The sequence below is a fragment of the Phyllostomus discolor genome, chromosome 5, assembly GCF_004126475.2.
Source record: "Phyllostomus discolor isolate MPI-MPIP mPhyDis1 chromosome 5, mPhyDis1.pri.v3, whole genome shotgun sequence".
In the NCBI taxonomy this organism is placed as follows: Eukaryota; Metazoa; Chordata; class Mammalia; order Chiroptera; family Phyllostomidae; genus Phyllostomus; species Phyllostomus discolor.
Window position 1 is genome coordinate 170,641,219 of NC_040907.2, and position 15,487 is coordinate 170,656,705.

Genomic DNA, 15,487 nt, shown 5'->3' on the forward strand with positions numbered 1-15,487 from the left:
CATATAACCCCCCAGCACGCACACAACCCCAGGCACCGGGCTATCCAGACGGCACCTCCAGAAACCCCACCACCACCACCGTCGAGGCCCTGGCCAGCTTCCCCCACCCACAGTCACCCACGCAGCCCCTGAACTCAAGCCTCTCAGGAGCCTGGAGACGTCCACCACCACCATTCCACAGACCCCACGCTGAGGTTCAGAGGGGACAGGAGGGTCCAGGCTCTGCCCCAGTCTCAGGGGCCCCGCCGACCGGCCCCACCCCACAGAAACCACACACAGCTCCTGGCGGCTGGACGTTGAACCAGGAAGCTTTATTTACACAGTAAAAGTAACAAGCGAATTCCTGAGACTAGAGCAGCTCTGGCGCGAGACGGCTCGGCCTGCGCGGAGGGCGGGCTGCGGTGGGCCCGCAGGTGGCTCTGCCCCGGGTGGGGCCCGGCCCAACCCCACGTGCCCTGGCCATCACCCTTCCCGAAGGACATCCTGTTTCAGGAGAGCCCACCGTGGCCCCCAGACAGCCCAGCGCTGTCACCCAGCACCGGGACACCCCCCCACGCACTCCGCACAGCGTTGACTGGCCAACGAGACTATGCTAGGAGGTCCGACTACCCTACCTACGCTACTCGATCTCCGCGGCAGCCGGGGACTTCTTCTCGCTCATCCCTTCTCTTTCTCTCCAAAGAGGCGTGGTGTCCTGGGGCTGGCACCAACAGGCGGGGCTTGACCGACTGTGCGGCTGTGGCGGGAGGCGGCCCGTTGCCTACGGGGGAGCAGAGCGGCTGCCGGTGTGGGGGGTGCTGCCCCCGCCCAGTCGCAGAGCCTGGAGTGGTCACAACTTAGGCGGCTGGCCCGAGGCCAAGGGCACGGCTCCGGCCTCGCCAGTGGACATGGAGGTGCGGCACATGGGGAGCAAGCCTGTGCTGTGGCAGGCCCCCCACCCCCCCCGGGGGAGGGGGGGTTCAGTGCCGTGGAAGCTGCTCAGAGGGTCAGTGCCCTGAACGCTGGGGTGTGGGAACCCACACCCCCTCCCCGCTGCACGGGGAGACTCATGTGGACGTTTGGTTTTGTTTTTATCATGTGGGCTTTTGCTTTATTGAAATTTTCTTTCAGCATACAAATGCACAAAACTTTCCTGCTACAAAAACTGTGTGAAAAGTAAGGCTTTCTGAGAATGATAATCCGTAGGTATGGTCAGAACAGGGTCCCCCGTGGCCTGCATGTCACGTGTGCCTGTGGGCCCAGGGCCCGGCCACCGAGAGTAAGGCAAGAGGGTTTGCGGCAATGTAAACGGGGTGGGGGGCTGGAGCCCGCAGCCTGCCCAGCCCCCGCAGGCAGGCAGCAGCCCCTGGGAGCCCAGCGGCCTCGGAGGGCGCTCCTTGGGAACGAGTGGGGGTGCCATGTGACAGCAAGCCTCTCCTCCCCACCCAGCTCCCCAGGAGCCACGACCCCACCCCCGTCCCCCGGGACCCCCGGGACAGGCAGGCGGCCTGGCACAGCCCTCCCTCCTGCTCCAACTTCCTCTCGCCCCCCAGAGGCGGGAATTCATGGGCATCCGACACAAGAGGCAGGGCTCGGACTAAAGCGAGGCTCCTGCTGGTCTGCCGCTGTCCTTGGGGGCAGTCACACGGGGTCCGAGGGAGCCCCCAGACCAGAAAAGGCCCCCCCCGGGCAGTGGGGCAGAGCCTTCCAGATGACGTCTTCTCTCTACAACCGAAGGCCACACCCTTCCCTGAGCAGAAGGGACACGGGCCGTCCTCTGCCCTCGGTGCAGCCGCTGTGGGCTCGGGCCTGGGACAGGAGCGTGGCGGGCGCAGCCCGGAGGGGCCAGAGAGGCTGCAAAGGGCCCAACCCGCCTCGGGCGGGGGTCCCCCCTGCCTGAAAGTGCCCTGGGGCTGGACCGCTGGTCCACAGGGAGGTCACCCGCACCACAGCCCCGTGACACCCAACCGCCACGTGCCTCCCTCCCTGTCCCCCAAGGAAAGGCATCTGGGGGCTGCCACCCAGGCCCGCCCTGGCTCAGCTCCCGGTCCCTCACTGGGGTCACCTGCGGAGTGGGCGAGGGGGTGGGGCCCTGCCACTCGTCCCACAGGAGGGGATGCTTTAGAGGCTGTGGTCCCTCTGGGGTCACTCTTCTCGGTGTGGGCCCAACGCCCGCACCCCCACCCCAGGCCTCCTGGGGACGCAGGGAGGCAGCAGTGCTCTCCAAACTCACCTGCCCCCCCACCCCTGGGTTTCTGCTAAGACGCTGCAGCCTCCACAACCCGCCAGGCCGGGGTCAGCCGAGATGCCCTGTCTGCCCGGAGCCCCCAGCCCTCTGGTGTGGCGCTCTGCGGTCCGGAGGGGCCGTGCCTTTGGTGGGAGCCACTCGGGCAGCGAAGCTGGTGGGCGCCCCGGCCCTGCACGCACCCCGTGCCCCCCAACCAGAGGCTTCCATGCCGTCTCCCAGGCCACTGGCGGGGTTCCCTGCGAGCCTCTTACGGCTGGTTTTCAGGAAAAGCCACCGGTACTCCAGAACCTGAGCCGCCGCCTCCGATATAACAAAGCGGAGGTTTCAGTAAAGCTTCCCACGAGAGTCCCCCTTCAGGGAGAAGAGGAGGCGGCATTAACCTGCGGAGGTGAGGGGGGCCTTTGCTATGAGCAGATGCGCGAAGCGGAGCGACTGGCGCACCCGCCCGCGTCGCGTGTGGGCGGCCCCGGCGAGCTCGGCGCCCGAGCGCAGCCGCTTGGGAAAAGCAGCCCGCGGCTCCTAAGCCGACTGAGTGCTACTGTACCGCCTGCGGGAGAGGCCGGGTTTGCTCAAAGCCTGGTTCCAGGAGGGCAGCCCCCACCCGGGGCATCTGCAGCGGGCGGGGCTGGGCGGGAGCTGCCTGAGAGGGAGGAGCCAGGTGCCAGGAGCTGGGGAGGGGGCGGGCACACCTCGAGCTCTGAGGCTGCTCGGGGAGGCAGCAAGGAGGCGGCACTGACACTCTCTGTGACCCCCCCCCCCCCGAGTAGTGGGGGGGGGCTTGCCTCGAGGTGGGTGGGCCATCCTGATAAAGCCGGCTGCCTCCCCCCGCCCCCACCAAGGAGAATGTACCTGGAACCCTGCGGGGGCCCAGCAGGCAGGCAGGCCCAGATCTGGCCCCCCAGCGTGGCCGGCAGACCCCGCCAACCCTGAACTGGCCCAGGGCCTGGTCTGCACGGTAGTTCACAGAGCCCGCCTCCCAAGGGTGTTTCCCGGAGGTTGCCCTTCTATGGCGACAAGTCTCCGCTCACCTGAATCAACTAAGCTCATCCCCCAAGGGACAGGCCGGCTCGGGGAGTGGCTGCCACCCGCCGACCCTGCCGAAGCAGCCCCAGAGCGGCAGAGAGCCACGGGGCGGGGCGGGGCTCCCCACCCACGGGGGCGGTGCGTGGGTCTGTGTCTGTCCAGCCAACAGACCCACCCAGTGTCTGACGTAGAGCGCCCCAAGTTGTCCCCTGGGCCCTGAGAGTTCCAGCGTGGAGGGCCACCCCGGCACCCCCGGGCCCGTCTCTCACACTTGGGATTAAGGCCAAACGGTTCCGGTGTTACTGCTGCGGGGGGAGGCGGCCCCCGACCTCCCCAGCCCGCAGCAGGGAGGCCGGGGCGGGGAGAAGGCACAGATAAGGCTGAATGGGAGAAGCTGCAGGGCCGACTCCCGTCGGACAGGACCTGAGCAGGAGGCGGGGAGGGCCCTGGCAGCCCCCCCGGGGGGGGGGCGCACCCCCTGCGCAGGGCCGGGAACCCCAGCCAGGGCCGGCGTGCCAAACGGGGACAGCAGACTGTTCAGGGGGCCTGGCCGGTGTCCCACGAGGAGAAAGGGGAGGCGGACCCACCCCGAGCAGCCGCTCCGGTGGCCACCTCAGTCCCATGGGCCGTGGCGGCCGTGCTGGTGAGAGCCGGGCGCTCCACTCCCCCACGAGGTGCGGCCAGGGCCCCGGCAGGCTGGACAGCCTCTCCAGGAGGCGGGTGGGCTCACTCCCCGGGACCCGACGCCTTCCAGGAAGCTTCTGTCAGGCCCAGGAGTGGGGCGCCCCCGCTTCAAGTGACCACCGAGTGCCCAGAGGGGGGCTGGGGCACCCCACCCCGACCGGGGCCAGCGGCTCCCTCAGTTATTCTCTATCTGTTCGATGTCCAGCTCGCCGTCCAGGGAGCAGGGGCTGCTCTGGGCAGCCCCCCGGTCCCGCCAGGCCGAGGCTGGCTCCCCCCGCCGGCCGAAGCCCTCGTCCAGGGCGCCGCCGTCCGACTCCTCACAGCTCGGCTCCTCCCTGCAGGCAAGGGGGTCGTCCAAGGGCGGGGGGAGAGGCTCGGGGACCGGGGTCCCGGCGGGGGTCCTGCCGCCGGGGCCGGGGGCCGAGGCCGAGAGCAAGGCGGTCCAGGACCTGGTGCTGCTGACGTGCAGAGCGAAGGGGCCATGTGGGCTGCCGTCGTCCGTCCCGGAGCTCAGGCAGCTGAGGCTGCTGAAGGTCTGACAGTTCTGTGGGGGGACAGACACACGGGTCACAAAAGGTCACGCTCCCTTCCCACAACCAAAGGACCGCCCCCCCCACCAGGCCAGGCCCGAGACTCGGGGGAGGGGAGTCTGCCGGGTGGTGGAAGGCCACCCGGACCCCGGACTCCTCCGCCGTGTGGGCAAGGAGAAGGGGCCATCGGCCATCCGCTCACGAAGAAATGCCACGGCCGACAAGCATTGTGTTAATGAAGAAATGCAGCCTTCAGTTACCCCCCCCAAGGGCCAGAGAGTGCAAGCCTGCTGCCACTCAGCTCTGGGGGGGCCGTGGGGGCCACCTTCCCCAGGGTGCTCTGCTACAAGGGCACCAGGTTCCTTTAGGCAACTTCACTTCTGGGATTTTCACCTGAAGGAAACGGTTGAGGGCACAAGCAAGAATTCAGCCCCGAGCGTACCCCAGCCACACTGTTCAGCCGAGAGGCAGAGAGGAACCCACACCCCACGCGGCCCAGCCCCGAAGGCCGCCCTCTCAGACAGGGCAGGCTCTCGGGCCACTGCAAGAACGTTCCACAGCGAACCCACAGACTCAAATGGAAACTCGCCAGGCTGCACCGCCCCAATGCACCGAGGGGCAGGGTGCCCACCCCACCCACCCTCCGAGCCCGGGGCGGGGGTGTGGCTGTATGAGCTCCCGGCCTGCGGGGCTGTCCTCATGGGCATGCTCGGGAGGGCCCCAGGCTCGGTTTCAAGTTCGGCCTCCGTCAGCCTGGAATTCTGAAGTTTCTGGAAAGGGCCCCCACACTTTTTCACTCTGCACTGGGCCCAGGACGCATGTGGCCAGCCTTGCACGTGAAGCTCGTTACCTTTGCTGTCTGAGCTTAAAAGGACCCCCCACCTCCCGTCCCTCTCACCCACAGCTGCCTCCCTGTGGGGCTGGCCTGTGGAAGGAGGCACCCCGGGGCCTGCCTGAGCAGTGTGTGCAACTTGAACGCCACCCAAGGGTGCTCAGGCCACCTGTCACGAAAGGGGGCAGCCAGGCACGGTGTGCAAGTGGGCTGAGCTAAACGTCTGCTTTCCCAGCAGAGCACAAAACTGGGGCAGGGGGCTGCGGCAGCCAGCCCAGGAGGTCCCCAACGGGACCAGGAGCGATGCAGCGCCTTCCAGGGGGTGAGACAGCAGGGTGGGCATCGGCGGGGGACACGAGGGGAGGCCTGGAGCAGCGCCACACGCCCCCTGATGTCCAGATCACGGCCCGTCCTGAGGGCCCGGGCCCTTTCACAGCCCAGTGTCTGGGTGCCGCTCTGCAATAACGATGACCGCCAGCTGTCACGGGAGACAAGCCACCGAAACAGGTCCGGCGAACGGAACATAAAAGACACTCTCTGGAGGCAGGTGGCCGTGTTCGCGCACGACCTCCCTGAGGAGGGGACCGCTCTGAGGAAGGTGTAGCCCAGGGCACTGGGTGGGGGCTTCTGGGGAAAAGGAGGGAAGGGCGGGGCCACCAATCAGACCTCCCGGAACCCAGATGCCGGCCCCGGACCTGGGCCACAGGGGGCTGAGTGAGGCCCCCCCAGTCTGCACAGAGCCCATCCCCCTCCAACACCGCAGAGAGCTGCCGCCGGCTTTGCACACAAAACAGGTGAGAACACAGACCTGAGGCTACCTGGGTGGAAGCCCCCCTGCCTGCAACCGGGCGGGGCGTCTCTGAGGCCCTTCCTGCCCCCCCTCCCCCCACTGCCCAGGACAGGAGGGGAGCTGGCTGGGGCTCAGCCCAGGCAGGGGCCTCGGCCCCACCTCAGCTGCGTCCTGGCCTAGCTGGCCGGCCTCCCCCAGCCGAGGGGGCTCAGAGCACAGCTGAGTGGGGGCGGGTGGCCACAGGACCCCTTTTAGAAATAACACCATCCGGGTGAGCCCAAAGTGCCACTCATGGCTCACAGGCGATGCCAAGACACGATGCCCTCAGCCCGTGGGGACTGCCACGTTCCCTCACCCCAGCACGCTGAGCACCTGCAGCACGGGGCTCCGGGTCTCCCGAGCTGCAGCGTGCAGACAGTGGGAAGCGCTGGCGTGAACGAAGGACCAGGAAACGCTCCCCGGCCTGCGGCTGCCTTCCCCGGCCACTCCGACCGACCTGCCTGACACTGCGGCCAATGTGACGGCACCTGGGCGCCGGCGACCCCGGCCTGCTGCTGGGACTGCCCGGAGGTGCAGCTCTGGCCTCAGTGGGCCCCGGCCAGGGCTGAGGTCAGGCAGGCTGTTACAGCCCCGGGCTCTGCCTGGACACGGGCATCACGACTTCAGACAACACCCCTGCTCTCTGGCCTTGGCCCCCCTGCCCAAGAAGGCGGGTGGGCCAGGGGCACCCAGGGCACCTGCTCTGGCCGTCTGAAGTAACCGGCCCTTGCTTTGCAGCAGGGTGAGGAGCTGAGAGATCTGGTTGGTGAATGTCTTCAAAAGCCAACCCCAAGAGGCCACTGAACCCCCCAGTAGCCTTCAAGACACCTGCTCCTTGGCCGCAATGCCAGTGTCACCTTGAAAACTTTGTTGACTCAAAACCCAGCCACAGTGAAAGCCAAGCCCCGCCTGTGCTTGATAAATGCCCCAGGCGGTGGCACGCCCCTCCTGCCGGGAGGAATGTGGCGGCCACAATGGGGCAGTGTGTGTCCTGCCCCGACGCCAACACCCCCCCCCCCCCCCCCAGAGAGCCCACCCCACGCTGACATCCCGGGCGCAGCCCACGCCCAGCTCCCACAGAGGAATGCTGCGCGGGCCCACTGGAGGCCCGGAGGCCTGCGTGCCCTCGGAAACGTCTGGGAAACCTGCAAAGCTGTAACAATTTTAAAGCACCACATGAACCCGGCATTCCAGGTGCTGCGGGACACTCAGTCCCACGCTGTCCCAGACAAGGATCACCTGCTTGATTGGGCACAGGTGTGCCCACGTAAAGAGCTCCGGCTGCCCACGTGACTGCAGGCTCGTGGCTGCAAACAGTGGTCGGCCCCCCAGGCCTGGAGTCTGAGCTGACTGAGGAGCAGAGCCCCTGACGGCCGGTCCTCCCCTGCAGCCAGCCACCTGTCGGCCCCCACCCCTCCCGGTCGGTCTCGCGGGTCTTCCCCACCCAGCCGTTCCCTTCGCTCCCACACTCTCCTCCGGGCAGGAGGCACCTGGACGGGCCTGGAGAAAGAGACACAGTAGTGGGAGGGCAGGGGGCAGCCCCCAGCCAGGGCCCGGCTCCTAGGGGTCTAACGCTGCCCTGGGCTTGGGGGAACCACATCCAAGCAGCTCCTCCTACTGCAGAGCTCCCCGTGGGGTGCCACTGGGGCTGCTTCCGGTCCTGCCCACTCCCCTCACCCCCCTCCAGGGCCTCCCCACCCGGCCCAGAGCCACCGTCTCAGGCCCTGCCTCTAGGAGCCCTGCACGCTGTACACCCCTGCTCGTCGGCACTGTGGCTCCTCCCGGAGCAGCAGCGCAGGCGGGGTCCGAGGCCGGCCGGTGGGTCCCGGCAGCGGCCCAGCCGTGGGAACCAGCCTGCCTCGAGTCTGTGGGGCGGGGTGGCGGGGGCGCGGTGTCTGAGAGTCACCTGTCACCCTGGCCCCGGGGCACACACGCCTGCCTCCCCGGCCGGCACACTGGCCCTTCTCAGTGCCACCTCCCTCACCTCAAACCCAGGGTGACGGGGCTCCTTGTGCCACAGACTTGGGGTAGGATGAGCCCCACCTGCTGGTCAGCATGCTCGGACCAGGTGCCCCGCCTGGCCGACGCTCCCCGGAGCCCGCGGCCCCTCTGCCGGGCCCGGCTGGGGCCCAAGGGAGACATTCCCTCCCCACACAGACACTCACGTGAGGCAGAGCTCTCCAAGTACCGAGAAAACACCCGGCCGTGAGAATGGCTAGAGGCCTGGAAATTTTCTGAGTCTCGTTTATGCTGGAAGCTGGCACGGACACAACGAAGACTATAAAGCCTGTGGTTTCCTGGTTTGTTTTTTTTTTTTTTTTTTTAACTATCTCAGAAAAGAGGAAAAAAAGCACCAGAATGTTTCTGGCCTATCTTGAACCTATCGCTGATAAATCTGAACTTTGCACGGAGGCTGGACCCTCTCCCAGGAAGCCCTGGGCCCAAGAGGTTGGGGGGTGGGGGGCTGCCTCCCCCCACAGCTGCCCTGAGCCGGCGCTGCAGGCTGGGTGTCCAGCAGGTGCTGGAGGTGCCCTGACTCGGGGCTGTTTCTGCGAAAGGCTCCACTTTTCTCACCCCCGAAGGGGCAGCCTCTTGCTGGATGGCTTCCCCGCCCTCAGGAATGAGAGGGACGGCTGCCAGGCTGCTAAGGCCTGAGAATAGGGGAGAGAGCGGCCCTGGGGGACCCCCGGGGCCCAGCGAGCACCCCGACCTCGTGAGGGATGCTCAGGCTTTTCCAGGCTCTTCCCCAAAGATCACGGGTTTGAGGATCAAACAGCCGGGAAGGGGGGGGCAGGAAACGTCTGGTGGGGTGCAGGGAGGATGGCTCTGGGCCGCCACCAGGAAGCCCGGGCCTTCCTGAGCCTCTGTTTCCTCGGCTCGCTCTGCGGAGGCTAAAGGCGTTCACTGGGCGCCTGCTCCCCCGGCGGGCTCTTCTCACCCACCGGACCCGCTGGAGCCGGCCCTGCGGGCCTCCCTCTGGAAGCCAGGCAGGTGCTGCGGGCACCCCGCTGGCCCGCACGGCGGTGCCGGGTCCCCACCTTGCTCGGCACCCAACTACCTGGCCCCAGGGGCCAGGCGCTCCGTGCAGCCTGGGGGCAGACAGGGAGGACCCACCCGCTGGCCCGCGTGTCCACCCAGCCCCGAGGTCCCCGGGGTGCTTTGGGCAGGAGAAGGCCGGGGTGGCCCGGAGCCCTGCCCGTCCTCGGAACAGCCACACCATGGCTCTCGCTGTTCCTGCACCGGGCCCCGGGCCCGGGGCCCGGGGGGGGGCGGGGGGGGCGGCGATGGCCTGCCCGAACACAGGAGCGGGGAGGCCGGCGCCAAAGGGCCTCCCGGCGCCCTCGCGACTGGAAAACAAACACTCATTTCTGCGGTGAGCGCTCTGGCCAGCGCACACTCAGGCTGGGGCTTGTGAAACCGCCTCGCTCTTCAGCTTGGCGTGACGACAATTCTTTGCCCAACAGAAGCCGAAGGACCTTTTCACAGCGCACAGGGGTCTGGCGAGGGGCCAGGGCCGGCGCACCGCGGAGACACAGGCGGTGTCAGGGGCACGGGGTCGGGGCCGAGGTGGGCACAGGGTGAAGTGCGCCGGGCCCTCCCGGCTCCACCCCAGGCCGCCCCAGGTCTGTCCCAGACACTGGCTCCCAGGGAAAGGGGGTCCTGAGCAAATCACCAAATAGCCCCATTTTGTAGACAGGCAGACTGAGGCCAGTGGCAGGGTGGGGACCCGCCCCAAATCACACTGCGAGCAACCAGACCTCCTGACAGGTGGGCCACACCTTGGAGGGCGTTCTATCGGGGACGGACGGTGGCGTGGAAAGGGCTGGATAAGCCTGAGCTAGCTCCCAGCCCCCCGCTGCCCTCGGGGGAGCCCCAGCAAGCCACCAACCTTCTAAGCCTCAGTTTCCCACTTGCACCACGAGGCTAATAAAAGCCCCAAAGTCACAGAATTATCTAGAAGATTAACTGCGTCGAGCTCACTTCCATCTCCTTATTAAGTTCTTTCTGACTTCCCTCCTCTCCTTACTGGCAAGAACGGGCTGATGCGTTTTTGAAGTGGCACTTTGCAAAACGGCATGGACAAAAAAACAACCCCTGCCAGCCCCACGTGCTTGCACTCAGTCATCTCCGGACCACTTCTGAGCTTCGTGCAAGCCCGGGACCTGAACACACAGGAAGGGCCAAGCCCCAGGGACAAGGTAACGGGGCCGCACGAGGCCAGACACGCGCACGTGGGCGGTCAGGTGCAGGCCCTTCCACGGGGCTGGGAGGCGCTTTCACAATTGCAGGACGGGGACGCCCCCGTGCGGGCCCGTGTGCCCCCCGCCCACCGACTGGGCTGGGGTGGGGCTTCTCGCTCCCTGGAAGGACACTGCGGGCTTCGTGGGTGACCCAAGGAGGTGTGGGGGGCTGCTTTGTGCCTCAGACTCCCCGGCTTCCCCCAAATAAGGCCCATCTCCCAGGGGGTGCCAGCCTCGGGCAAACAGGCCGGAGGCCGCCATTCAGAGCAGCTGGGCCCACCCGCCTCCCGGAGCGGAGGAGGAGGAGGAGGAGCCAGCCTGCCGGTCAGAAGGCCCGTGGGAACGTTAGGTCGAGCACGAGGCCAGGTGTCTCCCATTCTGGCACGCGCGAACACGGACCCCCGCCTCCACCCGCCAGCGTGCTGCTACACCTGCGGAATAGATGCGAGGCAGAGATCAAGTTCAAAGCGCCAGACTCGCTGCACTTCCTTTCAGTTTGGTGGGGGATCTCTTCTTTCCTCCCCAGCGGTACAACGTCAACCGTAAAGAGAGGCAGGCAGGTGTTGAGGAGACCCCACGGGCCCCACGGACAACCTCACGCGTCTCAGAGCCGGCCTGGCACCTCTGCCCCGGAGCATTCACATGGACAGCAAACGCTCTGCTTCCAGGGCCCAAGCCCCGATCTGCTGGGCGCTGAAGGCTCAGCTGCCCACCACTGCCTGACCGTGCTCGCCTGCCCACTCGGGCTCTGCCCCATGTGCCCAGCTCCCCCGGGGTGTCCTCTGCCAGCCGGGACCACCCCCTTAATAAACCTCTCCCCCTGCACCCCAGTTGGAATGCCCTCCCCCACCCAACGGAGCCCTCTTGAGGCCTCCCTGCCCCGCACCCCCATCCAGACACAGGCAGAGAGCCGGCATCCCCACGAGCAGCCCCGGCGGAAACAGCCTGAGCAGGGCCACGGACCCCCTCTGGGCACCCCCGAAGGTGGGCCTGGGAGCAGAAGCCCCAGGCACTAGGGGGACAGAGGCCTTGCCGGCCTGTGCTGGCCACCGGAGTCCTGCAGGGACGAGGGGAGGGAGGCGGCGGCCCGGCCCGGCTCGGCCAGCATGTCCCAGCGTGCCCGGGCAGGGCAGGTGGCCACGGACATGCCTGTCAGTGGCAGGCGTGGCAGGATATTCCTGGGCACATTCCACCTCTCGGGGCTCAGCTGTCCCAGCCCGAAGGGCCACAGGTGAGTGGCAGGGACAGGGTACGGGGCTCTGGTGCTCCTGAGCCTTGAGGACCCCTTAGAGGACTGCTTTTCCTGAGGGCTTCGTGTCGTCACCTGCTGAGCTGCGGGTGGGGTGTGGCGGCCTCCTGCCCACCAGGCGCCCTTCCTGGGGGGGCCAGACCTGCTGGGTAAGCCCCACCTCTCTGACCACATCCAGCACCATGGCCGAGCTGGGCCTGCATCTCAGGACCAGGAGACCTGGCTGGGAGTCCCAGCTCTACCCGGTGCCCCAGGGGTGGCCTGGGCAGGGCCCCCTCCCTCTGAGCTGCAGTGGGAGCTGGAGCGGGTGCTGAACCCAGGGAACTGCACCGCGCTCACGGGACTCTGGAATACTTGTGGCCGCCACCTGGGCGCCCTCAGCCACTGCTGCCCAGAGGGTCCCGGCAGGAAACCCTTTGAGCAGGGGCTGCCGGGTCTCAGGGATGTGCAGGGACAGCGCGGGAGGAGGTCTGTATGGTCCGCCAGCACCAGGCCAAACCCAGCCCAGCAGGAGGTCCAGCTGCTGACCAGCGTGGGCACCCAGCAGATATTTTCTTGAAGGGCACAGGGGTGCCGGGAGATCCCTGTGGGGCTGTGGAGGGGCCCGTGCTGGGCATCACCCGTGGGGCCTGCACCACTCTCTGCCATGGCCCCATGGAGTGAGCCTGGACAAGTCATTTCCCCTCCCAGAGCCATGACAGCAGCCAGAGGCACCCACATGAGTGACTGAGCCCGTGACCGTGTGCAAGACCCAGCTGCAGGCCTTTCGATGTGCTGACCGAAGGTGGCTCCCGCCCCGAGGCCTGACCGCAGGCTCCAGGAGGCTGGCCAGGGCGGGCCCGGCTGCGTCGGCTTCCGCAGGGGCACACCTCAGCCTAACTGTGAGTGTCCCGACAGGCTCACTCGTTCCCTTCTGTTCGTGACTGTCCGAGTGCCTGCCACGGCGTACACTCGTGGCCCCAGAAGTCCTCGCGGCCCAAGAGAAGGGGCCTGCGCGGGTGAAGCTCTCGCCTCCGTCTCTGCACCCGCGGGGCCCGCGGTGGACACGGGAAAGCCCCGGGGGGGGCGCCCCGGCTCGCCCACAGGCCGCACCTCGCTGCTGCGAAAACGCCAGAACCCAGGATGGAAACCCCACTTCATTTCTGCCCCGCAACGGCCCCCAGCAATTCTCGCTGCTACCTGGTGAAAACTCCCAACTACAGTGACCTCAGGCCCGTGAGGCCATGGGGGCTCCTGAGTGTCCCCGGCAGAACTCTCGGGGACGGGGGCAGCTTCTCCGTGCAGAGGACACCGGCCTGCAAGGTTGAGCTGCCGTCAATTCCACCGCCGTCCCCCTCCCCCCGGATTCCATCTGCCCCAGGAACAAAGGGCATTTCTGGGGGTCCGCTCTCGTGTCCTAGCAGCCGAGGGGCTTCTGGTGAGAGCAGGGCTAACGTTCACAAAGCGTTTAACCTGAGCTGCACGGGGACGGTCCCCCGGAAGCCTCACCACAGCCCAGGATGGGTGGGGGGGGGCACCACCACCAGTGGGAATTCAGAAACTCACCATACAACAGGGCGTGGGTGGGGCCCACTGCCTCCAGGACCGAGGAGGGCCCGGGAGCAGAAAGAAAAGGGAGAGAGCAAAGACACCATCCGGGCAGGAGGCGGGAGGGGGTGTGCGCCTGGACTGACCCCACCCGGGCCCTGGGCCCCCGCCCTCGGCCAGATGGGAGCAAGAGGCAAAGGCCACGAGGGTATGACTTTTCCCCAGCGCCCGCCCCCAGGTGATGAATGGTGTGTCGGGGGAAAGGCTGAGAGCTCCGAGGAGAGGCAAGCCAAGACGAAACAAAGGAGCCAGCGCCGTGCCCGTCACCGGGCCCTCGGTGCACACAGTCCAGCGTCCTCTCACAGACCCCACCCGGGCCCTCGGGCCCTTCTTTCTGTGACACAGAAGTGCACGCCCGTGGTGTGTGCATGCACATCACCCCCCACACACACACACGCACACACGCAGACTCGGCTCTGCCGTTTGCAATCTCCCTGAGATGCTGCAGGTTCTGCAGTGACTGACGAAGACGCCGTCCATCGGATATGGGCCCCGTGGCCGTCCTGGTCCAGGCGGGTGGGGCCGGCTGCAGAGCAGCAGCAGCAGCGAGGGCCGGGCAGTGCCCGGGCCCAGCCTCCGGCCCCGCACCACTTCTCCTGGCTGAGCCCCAGTCAGGAAGCGGGCCTGCTCCTCTCTTGCAAAAGTGTCTCATGATCTGGGGAGAAGCACAGAACCCGGGGGAAGTCCCTCTATCTGCAAGAGACGACCACAAAAAGCAGCTGCCAGACACGGGGTCGGCAGCGGAGGCCTGGGCTCCCTCGGCGAGGGGGGTCCCGAGCCACGGGGCCTCCGGAGATAAGGCTCTAAACTGCCTATGGGAGCCGCCTCCGCAGCCAGGGAGAGCAGCGAACCCGGGCTGACTGCCCGCTGGCGGGGCCCGGCCCCTGGACCGCAGGAAGAGGCCCTTGCTCACCCCGCCTTCCCGGCAGACAGGCACGGCTCCCTCGAACGGGGCGCCCACCCAGCTCCCGGGCTGTGCACCAGAAACCCAGCACGCGGCCTCGGCGGCTGACACTTGCACCCCGCCCCCGCCCCGCCCTGCAGGGAGAATAGCGGTCATCGCCCTCGCCCCCTGCAGAGCGCCGGCCCTGCGAGGCCTGTCGGCAGTAGAGTCCGCCGGGCCAGCAGCTCGGGGGTCTCAGCGAGCTGGGGCTCCAGACAAGAGGCTCGAAGGCTAGAGCCACGCGTGCGGACTGGAGCAGCAGCCCCCCTCGCACACCGGCACCTCTCCCGGCCACTGAGGGGACAGCAGGCCAGCTCCAAGGGCGGGGTGGAGGGGCGCAGTGACCCCACAGGGACAGACGGGCTCTGTGGCACAGCCCAGGTGGTCGGTCCCAGAGGCCGCCTCCTCCAGCCTGGCACCTCCTCCCTGCAGGAGAACCAGCCTGGGGAGTGGGCCCCACCCACCCTGGCGGCCCAAGAGCCAGACAGGCTCCCGGGCTGTCTTGCGGGTGTCCCGCTCAGCCTCGGCCTCAGCCGGGCTGGCGTCCGGTGGCAGCCATGTCCCCGAGTGAGCGAGCAGCGAGGTGGTCAGTGCACCCCACCACCAGACACACATATACACACAACCCACATTCCCAGAAGCTGGACGACGCGGATGCCTGAGAGAAAGGGTGGGCTTCTCTGTCTTGCGGTTAACACTGGTTCTCACTGCAAAACTACCCACGAGCTAAGAACTGCCCCCCACGCCGCGCCCCCCACCCCCGGTCTGGGCAGAGTGGGGGGGCGAGAGTCCAGAGCGAGCCCCTCCGCACCGCGGCCTGAAGCTCGCCGGCGGACAGGCTGAAATGCCTTCCTCCTTTTCCTTTCCCCTCGGCGCCCTCCCTCCGTAATCCCCGCCATTGTCCCCCCGAGTGAGACCTCACAGCGTCTCCGTGAAAGCAAGAAAAATCGACATTCCTGGGGGCATTGTGCGGCCTGCCGACACATGTGCCTTTCTCTCACTGTGAGCTGGGGACGGTCTCCGAGAAAGGAGAGCGGAGAGACTCACACACAGAAACACCGAACACAAAAGTCCCTCCCTCGACGGCCGGCCGGGGAGAAAGAAAGAAAGCCGCTCTCTGTGCCCGAGACGAACATCAACTGTGGGGGCGCCCAGGTTCCCGGAGAAGCGCGGGACCGAGCGTCCCACTGGCCCAGCTGAACACAGGAAAGCAACTGCCAATTGGCCGGGAGGTGGGGGCGGGGGGGGGGCGCAGGGGGGTGCATTGTCGCTTTAGAGAAACCTCTTCTCTGCGCAGGCCCTCGGGGCCAGGGAAGCCCGGGCCAGGCTGCTGGGCGGGGGC

General features: G+C 67.2%; 1 protein-coding gene across 1 annotated transcript in view; it reads right to left on the reverse strand.

Moving 5' to 3' along the window:
- Positions 1 to 287: 287 nt before the first annotated feature.
- Positions 288 to 15,487, reverse strand: part of FAM53B (family with sequence similarity 53 member B) — a 94,040-nt gene continuing 78,840 nt past the window's right edge. Inside the window, exon 5 of the mRNA XM_028513103.2 lies at positions 288 to 4,478. Coding sequence (XP_028368904.1) covers positions 4,110 to 4,478 — 369 coding nt within the window. The 3' untranslated portion in view covers positions 288 to 4,109. The remainder of the gene's footprint in view (positions 4,479 to 15,487) is intronic.